Raw genomic sequence first — 12,333 nt, 5'->3', positions numbered from 1 at the left:
GCTCCAACTCCCCTGCAACAAACAGGGACACCTACAGCTAAATTGGATGCATCTACGGGTTGCTCAGAGCCCTGTCCAGCCTGATCTTGGATATCTCCAGGGATGGTGCACCTTCAAGATGCACAAAAAGTTTACCTCACTGTCCCTTTGCCTTAGATAGTTTTAGTAATTTTGTAACTGCTTTTTCTAAGTGCTAGCAGTAGAAAAAAAAAAAAACAAAACAAGACAAAACCCCATGAAAGCCAAGTTAGAAGGAGTATAAATAGAGCACGGATCATCACCGTCTTTGTCTTTCTTGAAAGCAGAGAACTCAAAGATCTGTTCTGCTCAGAGATCTTTATCAGAGTTTGTTACTCTTCACCCATGAAGAACAGAACTGAGTTTTCCCACTCCCAAAATAAAAAGTTTCTCGTTTTCCTGTTTCCTCTTTTTCTTTTTTTTTTTAATGTCAGGCAGTCATTAAAGATCAATGCCCTGTAAAAACGTACGTTGGAGGGACTCATACAGGAGGTAGATCACTCATTAGCAAACAGCTGAAAGAAGGTAGACTCGACCATAGGACTGCAGTGTTTCTCTGCAGCAGCATGTTGTCATCAGTATCCCAGCACAAAGTTCAGTAGTTAAGGAGAAACAGAGTGGGTATTTACTCACACACAATTTTATGAGGAACAACTGAAATGGCAGCAAGAAAGAAACCACACTTTAGAGACAAACTGATATTACATCACATGAGTGGGCCACAGAGTCGCTGTAAAAAAATAAACCTTCTGAGACATGAGAACGACACGACATTTTAGCATGCTTTGAGTAGCTGAACTGCTCTTCAAGGCGCAACAGTTTTCAGCTATCAGCAAAGACACTGATATCGCCTCACCTGGAAAGTAAGAAGCATTTAGCATCACGTTAAAGCTAGCCTACGTGTGAGTGGGCTGAGTACTAGGCAAAGATTTTCCCTTTTCACACTGAAGATGATACGACAGTTTGTCACTTCTGCAGCTTATAAGTTATTGTGCAATGCCCCACTGAAGTTTCACATCTACTCTGCAAAAGAGAATAGCGGTAAACACCTCTCTTTTAGGATAGACACAAATGGTAAAGCAAGTATATTTGTCTGTCCTTTTAATTAAATGCTTGCTGTTGACCACACACAAGAACTGTAAGCAGACTCCATGGACTCTTCTGAGAAATATGAAAACTCTGTGAAGGTTCGGTACTGCTTTTTTCCTCTTTCTTTTCTTTTCTTTTTTTTTCCTTTCCCCCTCTTTTTTCTCCTCTCCTCTTATCAGCTGTTTTCCCCAGCCCAGGACATAATTCCATCTGTCTTCACCTGATTTTTAGCAATCTTAAGGGAGAGAAAGTTTTACCACCTGACTTCTATGTGAGAGCCTGGCTCAACACTTGGGTCAGGTCAGCCATGTCTCAGGCCACAAGAAGTTGGGTGTTATTCTTTTGAGGCAAGAGGAGTTCAGCTAACGGTAGCAGTGAAGGTGTCCAAAGCTAAAGGGACAAACAGCTCTCAGTGTCTTCCTATTCAAACACATGGCCAGTAACAAAATCTTATTTTCCCTTTTCTTTTTTTTTTTTTTTTTTTTTTCCCTGAAATTCATTAAGTATAGATTGTAGTAACAGACTTGCCAGTGTTGCATTCATGCATCTGTAGTCCTAAGGCATACCGTCCCATTTTACCTCTGGATTTCTCTGCCTCTCTAGAGAAGTAAATGGATCTCTCCACATTCAGATACATACACATTCCTCTTGATTGCCGTGATCATCACGTTTATATTTCTTCTTCCACATTCACAAGCTAAGCCAAGACAAGCTCAGTTCTACGACAATGTTGTCACACGCCTCTTCTCACAGAGAGCTGCTGCAGCTGAACAAGACAATTGCAGCATGCTAGTTATGCTTAGATTCGATGTGTGGTGTAAAAGAAGAGAATGACCAGTTCCTGTTTGTCTGCTTTCAGACTTCTAGAAAATCCCCACTGTCAGCATCTTGAGTAAAAAATAGGCGATGTCTTCAGACCTTAGTAAAACCACTTAAACACATTCACTTGCTTAAACAAACACCCCCACCTCAAGTGACACAGTGGGCAGCAGTCTTCCTTGATCCATCCGCAGAGCGAGAGCTGTTTTTACTGAGTCAGTAATCACGCATTGTCTTCCAAAGGAAATACTAGCCGGGTACCCCTGCTTGCAACTTCATGCTCTGCTGCTCCTAAGTCGCGTTCCAGTGCTTCCTCTGAACTACTCTTTGTTCTCCTGCCATCAAGGCTGGTGGTGGCTGTATGGGGGCCAGAAGAGCCGTTTGCAGTTATTGTTGTGTCGCCGTATGTCACAGTGAGGTCACTGTCATTGAGAATAAAATCAGAATCCTCTTCTCTAAGCTGTTCTTGGTTCTGCAAAAAAAAGGACGAAAGCCTTTATACAGTGCACAGCATTAGGTCTTTGCCAGAAAGGTAACTGGACAGATTAGTTTACCAACATGTCAATACAGCAGCAGCAGAAGGTAAAAATGCCGCTGTAAGAAGTGTTCAAAATAACCTCGAAACTAGTGTTCGCAAAACAGCTTGCTGTTCTCTGAATAACTACAGCTTTTGTGGACAGACAAGGGGGAGCTGAACCCAAGAACTACTTCTTCAGATAAATCTCTAGTGATTTTGTAGCACTGGAAAAGTACAAGTAGTACAGGAAAGAGAAGCTGTCTACCCCATTTTTTATATGACAATTTAGAAGGCCGTTCAGGAAAAAGAAAGCCTAAGGCTGAGTGTAATTAAGCATTGCAGCTACAAAGTCTGAGTTGCATCTTTCATTACTTCAGTAAGTTCAGAAGCAAAAGACTCATGCAAACTAGTAAAAATTCACTAAATCCAAATTCTTAACATTCAGGATTTCCTTGGCAGATTATTGTTTAGTTCATAAATTAAGCCAGCTAACTGCTTACTCTGTTTACACAGTACTAAATGGAGAATTAGTTAGCCTGGTTCTTAGGAACACTCTCAATCCATGAAATTAAGACAGACATATAAGAAAATGCCTCCTTCATAATTTTATCTAATTTTGAAAGGTTTTCTTTTCAAAATCATTCAAAATAGTGGCTCATGAAACCCTATGCATTTATTTTGGTAGAGATGGAGTCAAATAGATTGTTGAGGACTAGAAGCTGGTGGAGTTGGTAGTGACAGGACGAAAGGAAAAGGCTTTAAACTGGAATGGGGTGGATTTAGACATGATAGCAGGAAGAAATTCTTTACTGTGAAGGTGGTGAGACACTGGAACAGGTTGCCCAGCGAGGTTATGAATGCCCCCTCTCTGGAAGAACTCAAGGCTAGGCTGGATGGGGCTTTGAGCCACCTGCTCTACTGGGAAGTGTCCCTGCCTATAGTAGGGGGTTGGAACTAGGTGATCTTATAGGTCCCTTCCAACCCAAACTATTCTATGATTCTATGAGTATAATAGAACACTTGAAGTCAGTTTTCCTACACAGCACAACACAACAGCAAAACATTAAATTGTACCATGTTTAGCATGGTCTTCATACAAGGCAAAATGCCTGAATTAGTAAAAAATTGTGTTTTTCTCTTAGTGGAAGAAAACTAACAGCACTATAAAGCTTGCTTTCTCGTAACCAAAAGCAAGCATTTCCCCACGCAAATAGCTCCATACTGCGTAGCAGGATCTGAAAGATAAGCATGTGTATCACTGCTCTCCTCAGTAGGCTGAATGCTCTCCATGCCACATTCTTGGAGTACATTATTTCTTTCTGTTATAGCAAAGGAAGGAGAGCAAAGTCCAACTGAGATAGGATGCCTGTGGTCAGCCTGACCAGAAAACCCTACCTGGATTGCAAAGCAGTAGTTCAGGATAGTCGAGACTGACAGTTCTGATTGATGTCTGATGAAAAACTCTGTGCCCAGCTAAATAAAACTGCCTGGAAAAACTTCCTGTTTTTATTTCAGAATGAGACCCAGCTGAAGTAAGGCAGCAGAACCCTCTTGGTGGTAGAGGATGTGAACTAGTCAGGGCTAAAAGAGGCGTCACTTGCTTACAGAAAACACTGCAGTTCAGTGTCAGGTGCCAGACAAGCCCTACGCACACTGAATGCGACTTCTCAGAACCATCATGTCATCCACATTTATCCCTTATTACTGAAAGTTACTGTGATAAAAAGTGCTTCTTTCTAAGAGTAAATGCAGTTCAAGATTCCTCCTTTCTTTGACTGCAAAAAAAATCACTGAACTACTGCCAGCATCTTCAAGAGAAGGTCAGAATTGAAAGGTTCTGATACTTTTACAAGCTGTCTATTGAAAAAAATAAAAAGTCTTGGAAACAAGACTAAGACAATTCAGAAAGGCACGAGAAAATGAGCTATTTAAGAACATCTGACATCCTTATACGTACACCATCTTTGAAGAAATAAGACAAAAAGCAGAAACACTGAGAAGAACAAAAAGCAGGCAGTTCTTAAAGCAGTCTTCAGGCACTAAACCAAAGATGCTGCAAAGCTGTTATCACACGATGCCTATCACAGTGTTTGCCCTTGGAGAAGCACTAAGGAAGGACAAGCATACCAAAAGCTCCCACAGCATCTCCCAGCTCCACAATGCCATTTAACAGCAAGTTAATGGCAGCAAGGACACAGCGGATCCAAACGCACTATGCTTGAGCTTCCCCAAAAGGCTGGGCAGTTTTGGGAGCACAATACTGACTGGAGAGGGGCCCCAAGCCTTATACAACATGGGAATTCCTGACTCAGTCCTTTCTGATTTGTCCCAGGCTGTACTTACATGTTCATAAACAGGATCCGTTCCAAAGAAAACAGTGTTCTCACAGTATGGTGAACAAAAATTGGCTTGTGCTAGTTGAGATGCTCCTACTCTTATTTCAGTTCTGAACAACACTGCAAACAGCAAGCAATTCATCTCATACAGTATCTTTCCCACAGAACACACATGACCAAACCCATGTGGTACATGGATTTGATGCTATGTTTGCAAGTGCATGTGTAAACCTACCGTGCTTTGCACAGCCTGAACAATTCTTTCAAGAAAGACAGGAAACGTATCCAAGTAGATCCCTAGAGACTTGAAACTCTTCCAAGAATAACCCTAAACTGGCCTCTATAATCCCCTACAATTCTGCAGGAGTAACTTCAATTCACTCAAGCATTATAGGTCTGAATCTCACTATTTAAACTCACAAACTATCATGGCTAAGTACCTAACCCCAAAACCCTGTAGAAAACTGAAGTTTGTTTTGACTTTATACACCATTACCTACTCACCACGAAGAACTTCACAGCACTCTGTCCAATTCACTATAACGTTTGGTGGAGATGTCACATACCCAACAACACCTACCAGAGATGCTCTAACTGCTAAAGCTTACTATGAAGTCAGTCTTTATTGCCGATAGGCAGCATTTTGACCTCTTGTTCTGAACACAGCACAGGCATCACAGGTGGCAAAACTTACATCAGAAATTACTTTGGAGCCACAAGATAAGTACAGACATCTCGTTGTACGCGTGCAAAATGTATTACAGCTAAAATCTGATGCTCAGTTTCTCTAGTTCTCAGCTGAGTTCAAATCCATCAGTGAAGCTAAACAATTCTTGCTGTAAAGCTAAATCCATTAAGAAAGGGAGGGGCAGAATAACCGAACAGTTTCTGCACTGACTTTGAGAATTACTCCACCTAAGACTTGGCACAATGCTAATGGAGTTTCTTTATTGGATTTGCATGTTTAGAAAACTACATTCAGTTCTCCGGTACTTTCATACCAACCGTCCCACTGTGCATGATGCAAGAGCTAAACACTCTAGAAAAATGGGTGGGAGCACGTGTAGGACAAAGCACATCCCTCAAGCCAAAATCCCCAGGAGTGCTTCATCAGGAAGAACAAGTGATAGTGCAGATACTTCATCCAAACAGAATAAGTGGTGGGTAGGAAAGGGAATTACTGCTAGTTTCAAAGGACACATCATAAGGGAATTCAAATTTACCTCCATTAGTTTAAGATAAACTGTAAAGCCCTGCCAAGAGGTCACTGAAGAGAAAGACAGGAGGCAATTTGGAAAAGTAATCGTTTTAAACACTAACTACAGCAGCCTTTCGTGCTTTTTAGTTCCACCTCTGAAGAAGTAAAAAGCAATTGCAGAGCTAGGAAGTCTTGAAAGGAAACTAGAAATTGCACCTCCAACTGATGACCCTAATTTTAAGGCAGCGGTGCACCAAAATACAAACAGTAAAAAAGGGACACAATGCAGAAGCTCCACATTATGAGTGTTAAAAGTAGTAAGCAGCCTTGTAAGCATTTTTAACATAAAGGGTGAGTTATGCAGTGATGAAATTAGCACTTTACCTCAGGTGGTGAGGTGTGACACAGAACTAATCCAATTAAGTACATTTCCACACACAGAATCACAGAATTATAGGGATTGGAAGAGACCTCTGGGGATCATCAAGTCCAACCCAAAGCTAAAGCAGTTCCCTAAAGCAGGTCACACAGGTAGCTATCCATCTGGGTCTTGAATATCTCCAGAGAAGGAGACTACACAGCCTCTCTGGGCAGCCTGTTCCAGTGCTCCATCACCCCCACAGTAAAGACTTCCTTCCTTGTGTTTATACAGAATGCCTTGTGTTCCAGTTTCTGCCCATTGGCCCTTGTTCTACTTTTTCTCACAATACATTTAAAGTTAGAAAAGTAAATCTCAAATATGGTAACAACTAAGAAAAGGAAAAAACTAAAAGGCCAAACTATAACGTAAAACGAAAGCCAAAGCCTACATGCTCATTCAGGTTACTTATCCAGCAACTGAGGATCTAATCTTGTAAGATCATACATAGACAGCCACGTGGGCAACACATAAGCAGACTAATTGCTCTGATGGATGCCATCCAGCCTAGATCTGTTCTAAGACCTCCAGCGGCATTGCGAAGATGGAAACAAAGCCCATCTCTTGCATTGCTAATTGCTCTAAATAAACATCGGAAGTTTGAAATTTCTTTGAAATTTTACTCTCAGATAAAAGAAAGATTTTAAAACAGAAAGAAACAAGGAGGAATATTTCAAAGTTGTGTGTGGGATCTGGAACTTTCTAGGAAAGAAAAATAACAGAATTCTGGCCCAAATAATAGAAATCTGGCTATGCTACTTGAACATAACAATGATGTTACTATTCTGGAGAACGTGCAAACCTGAGCAGTGACCCAGTACTAATACTGTATTTGCAAATCAGTTCATAAAAAGTTGTAAGACTTTAGAAGCATTTTACAGATAGGAAGGGCATGCATCAGGATCTTGCAAGAGTAACAGGAGAAAGAAGCATTAATTATTGCAAGGAATGGCCACACAGGTAGTATGCTGAGCTGCTAGACTCAGATAAGTAACTGATAAACAGTTTCTGAAATGTCATCTTAAATTGCACTGTGGAAACAATGAAGGGATGTCCTACCAGATTTCCTTCTGGCATGGATAAATATGTCAGTGTCTTTTCTCAAGGAGACCTCAACACAATCTTAGCAGGAAAGGAACCTTGTTCAAAAGTGTCAAGAAGGGACAAAACACATTGAAGTTATTTGTGAACAACCAGTTTACTAATTAGATGTATAATTTTTCAATTTCCTTAAATATCATCAAATGGTATTTGAACAATAACGGCATCTCTGATTTCTACTAACTAAAGTTGTTGCTTCAGGTTGACTGTCTTCACTCTTTTTCGCCTAGGACACAGCAGCAGTTACTTACAATAAATGCATCTTACCTCCTTTGCCCAAGTAAATAAATAAGCTGCTGAAGTCAAATACAGAAAGAAAACAAACCACAGAGGTATTGAGTTATTTTACTTACATCATAAACCTGGGGACTTGTCAGGCAGCGGGCTATGAGGCCACACCAGCTGGGCAGAGTTGTGGTCAATGGAGGGCCGCTGTGAGTGAGAATTGGCTTTAAATAACTTAGAACAGTTAAGGAAAACAGAACAGTGCTTGAAAACCACTACTGAAAACAAAAAGGCAGTTTCTACATAAATATGGTTCTGCTTTCGATCTACATGTTGCTCGATAATTGTATATAACATCCACTAAACAAACAAATGAGAAGCATCTCCCTCCCCAGCCCCATGTACCCTTCATCCTTCTGAGAGTGGTTTCTTTACCCACACGCTTTCTGCAAAGAGAACTAATTTGTGGAAGTTTCATATAGTTGCAACATTTCCAGCTTCTGGGCTTGCGTCAAATGGGGCAGGCAGGTACATGTGCTTTAATGTTAACGTGTTGCTGCTCTACAGGTGGGAGCAGTTTCATGACTGCAAGCTAGAGGTAGCAAGGTGGTATACCTGCAGGACTCAATGCATGCAAGTAACAAAATGCTATGCACCCAACATTCTCGAAACAATACAGTCACCTCATTTGTCCACTGTTGGCTGGGCAGTGAGCCACAGAGGTATGATCATAGATCACCACAGTCTGGATAAAGCCTAAGGAGACCTAAAGGTAAGAGCTCCCAAAGAAATTATTAATCTTACCTTTCAAAATTCAAGCATGATTTAGAATGACTCAGTTCACGCATGAAGAAATTACTGGGCATCAGAACACCCAAAAGATTACAGCACTTACTCTGGTAAGGCTCAAAAACATCATTGCTGTGCACACATACAGCACAGGCCCTCAAAAAGCAGAGGGAAAACTGTACGGCCATAATCACATAACAGCATGGGATGAAAGCATTTGCCCAGGCAATGCTGCCAAGATGACAATGGGCAATGTGGAAGAGCCCAGGTAAATCCATGTTTGTTCATTCTATTGCTTCAGACTGATGATATCCCCGAATAGTAACAATTAAAACGAAGTGTCCCTGCTACAGAGCAGCATATTGATCTTGTGTGGTACAAGAACAGAGATGGGGGAGAACACCAAGACATCCAGGACCACAATTCTTGTTTTCCTCCTGACATCAGTTTGGCGATATTAAGTATAAACACACTGCAGGTATTCTAGTTACTTCAAGCTACTTCAGGGCAGTTTGTGAATTAGTACCATTGCCCTGATTCTAACTCAACAGAGGAGGGTGTTTCGGAAGAAAAAAAAAAAGAGGAGGAAAAGAAAGAAAGACTGTTTAAGCAGAGGTATTTCTCCTCTTCAGCAGAGCCTGGCACAGTGCAGTTACTGGAGCACATAATGGTATGATTATGCCACAGCAGAGTCAGGCTTCCTCCTTCCCTCCCCAGCAGCAGTGTGGCTACACCCAGTCCTGGAAAAAAAAACTCTCCCCCAGCCCTTATGCAACCTACTGGCCTGTGCGTTTCCCCATGGCAGACAGGCCAGCAGTAAGTCTATCACAAAAAAGCAAACCCACTAAAAGATACCTGGTATTTCTTCAGAGTTGCTGTTGCTTTCACATGTAACTGTTGTGGCTGAACCCGGAGCACAGCCCACAACACTGAATGAACTCCACATTCCAGAGCAATGAAGATCTCAGTTACTCATCGACACAGCGCTCTGCAGGCAACAGCCAGCATTAGCACACTTGCCAAATGCATCTTATTCCTATCTTTTCCAAGTTAAATTCCTCTGTAAAGAGCAAATCTTGAGACAATTGGCCTTTTTACTCCCAAACCATGTGAACACATCAGCAGAAAACATATATTTTGACATTTAGATGTAGGTAAAGGTAACAACTCTACAGACCATCCATCCTCTTACGTGCAACTTAAATGCAGCAGATGTTGATTGGAATGCTTTCTTGCAACAAAAGCAGCAAAATTTCTGTGCCTGGATGTCAGTTCTGTCAGCCCAAACTTCCTTAATGATTGCTGGTGGCCACCGAGAAAGAAAGTGCATTATCAGCATCCATTAAGAAAAGCTTGTGTGAAACACCCAATTAAGCTGTAATTTTCACTTATCTCTCCCTCCTTGCTGCGGCTGTTGAAGGGAAGTCAGTATTGCCAACTACTCCTGTTATTCATAAGGCACATCCCTTTGTACAGGAGAGCTCTGCTTCCTTCAGAGTGGGGGGAATGGCAGTCAGCCACAGCCAGGTCCTTCCTGCTCTTAGCACACAAATTGGTTTTTTTGTTTTGATTTCAATAAAAACGCGGTATTAGAACAAAAATTGACCTAGATACTGTTGAACATCAGTCACTACATTCAAAGGGATTGCTTGAAATGACTAACATTTATGAATATTTAAACTAGTACACACACATTTCTGAGCTTTGCCCCTTCAGCAGCTCATGGAAGCACTAATGACAAATAGATTTTACCCTGAAGCATTATTATGATTAAATGATTGCAACACTACTCCTTGGCTGGGTGATATTGATGTATGAGGCTTGGAAGGAAGCTACTGTGCTCCAAGCAGGCCAACAATACCCAACCAACAGACAAGACCCTGGACCATACAGTCACTTCTCAGTTGCAAGCTGCATCAAGATCAAGGCCAGGCATTTAGGTATCTTTAGATGCCCCAGATTACTAAGAATCAAGTACCGAAACATCTAAGTTTTCAGGTAAAGTGACTTGGCAAGGCCAGAAGAAAATCTTCCCTGTTTTCTATGTGAGTGAAAGCAGTTGCGGAGGGACACCTGTATGATAAACTCATTAAGAACACACTAAGTAGTTCAAAAAATAAAATGAAATGAAAACAAAACCAAAAAACACAAGCATGAAGGACAGGACAGCTGCATGAAAACTGCTGCGAAGTTTAAACAAGGCACAATGACAGCTTCAGAGAGGTAGTACAGTACAATACAGACACAAAAGGACACTCATAGGAAGTTCTGGATATACTGAAGGAAATAAGCTGGATCACATGTATATTTATAGTGCCAGAACTTCTCATATCAGGGTTCACATCACAAAAGCAGGTGGCCCTTCACCACAGTGAACTGTGTGTAAGACATGCACAATGTGCTAGGGAACTAGTTTGTGATCCGAACATCAGCAGATTAACAGAACGCATCAGAGGATCTGAAGTACTTAACTGACTGTTTTACTGCTAATGTAGGACTTCAGTTCACAGAACTGACTTTTTTTTTGCCATCTGTCAAGCTTGGCATACCATGCGCTACATGGAAAGGTCCATTTTCCAAGTCAGCAAGTTGAAGTTTCAGTCTTGTGTCTTGAACCTGTCAAATACTTGATCTTCTTCATGCCTGACTCTATGAAGTGCCTAAGGCTACACATGGGTACTTGGCAAGGAAAACAAAACATCTGAATACTTAATGTCCTGAAGAAATGCTGTGTTTTCAGAAGGATACTTATGGTCGAAGCTGTACCACAGCCTGAAGAGCCATGCACTTTCCTGCTTTGTTCTGTTCCTTCTTTCAGACTCTGGACCATCCTAGGAATAAGATAAAAGCATACTCACTATTTCAGGCAGAAAAGCAGTTTTTTGATGATTCTATGATAAATCATACACTCCAGTCATTCACATTATAATGTCCTGTGCAACAATGCCAAAGAATTTCAGTGTGGTATGTAGACTACTGAAGATTATCATTTAGAGACTTGCTTATACTAGGTTGCTTTCCCTAGAAAAAAACTGATATGATTGTTCAGAGAACAAGCAGGCCCTCTTCAATATTCTCAAGTTACCTTAATAACATAACTCGGTGGCAAGGACCTTAAGCCTTAACATTTATCACATAGTTAATGCAGTAATAGGCAAGAAAAAAAGTCCAAAACTGAGAAATAAGCCTGTGTGCTATCCTGTCCCCACTTGCCAAATAAATGAACTAGGACAGTGCAGTCTGTTCATTACTCAGTTGGCCTCCTTAACTCAAGGAGTATGTCATGTTCTTTCCCTTAAGCCTACTGCTTCCTTGGAAGAACATGAGAATTTAGCACGCCTGATAAACTGCAGAACCGATGGCATGCATCCCACTTAAAAGAATTGCGCTTAACAGGCAATATAAAATAAAATCACAATTGGGGAAGATTATAATGCAAACTTCCTAAGCGCTCGATCACACCAGCTCCCAGAAGCGCTATTCAAGTACAGTCCCCTCGCTGGCTGTGCAGCAAGTCCTCACACCAGCTGGGCTGCAGCTGCATTTCTTTTTATTTTTTGTTACTTTTTCTTTTCTTCTTTGGCCAGAGGCCAAAGTCAAGCCCAGGGAAATTGATAATGTGAGAACGCCTTGCATGAATCATCTTCCAAACTGCTGGAAAAGAACAGGATGGAGTCGCCCTGCGGACTTCTCATCTGAAAGCAAAACAAAACAAACCCCTACAACAGCCTGTGATTCATTCACCAAGAGTTAAACCTTCGTTGGAACTCACTGCTTCCCCAACCCAAACAATCTATTTTCTTCAGCTGTGACTTGCTGCCAA

At 41.3% G+C, this 12,333-nt stretch overlaps 1 protein-coding gene across 2 annotated transcripts in view; it reads right to left on the bottom strand.

Moving 5' to 3' along the window:
• Window positions 1-554: 554 nt before the first annotated feature.
• SLC9A7 (solute carrier family 9 member A7) overlaps window positions 555-12,333 on the bottom strand; it is a 67,311-nt gene continuing 55,532 nt past the window's right edge. For both annotated transcript variants that reach the window (XM_072334068.1, XM_072334076.1), the window contains 3 exons: window positions 11,259-11,341; window positions 7,850-7,955; window positions 555-2,398 (listed from right to left, as the gene is read on the bottom strand). In XM_072334068.1, the coding sequence (XP_072190169.1) occupies window positions 2,150-2,398; window positions 7,850-7,955; window positions 11,259-11,341 (438 nt within the window). In that variant the 3' untranslated portion in view covers window positions 555-2,149. The remainder of the gene's footprint in view (window positions 2,399-7,849; window positions 7,956-11,258; window positions 11,342-12,333) is intronic.

The sequence above is a fragment of the Excalfactoria chinensis genome, chromosome 1 (assembly GCF_039878825.1).
Source record: "Excalfactoria chinensis isolate bCotChi1 chromosome 1, bCotChi1.hap2, whole genome shotgun sequence".
Taxonomy (NCBI): Eukaryota; Metazoa; Chordata; class Aves; order Galliformes; family Phasianidae; genus Excalfactoria; species Excalfactoria chinensis.
This window is presented reverse-complemented; position numbering and strand designations above follow the sequence as displayed.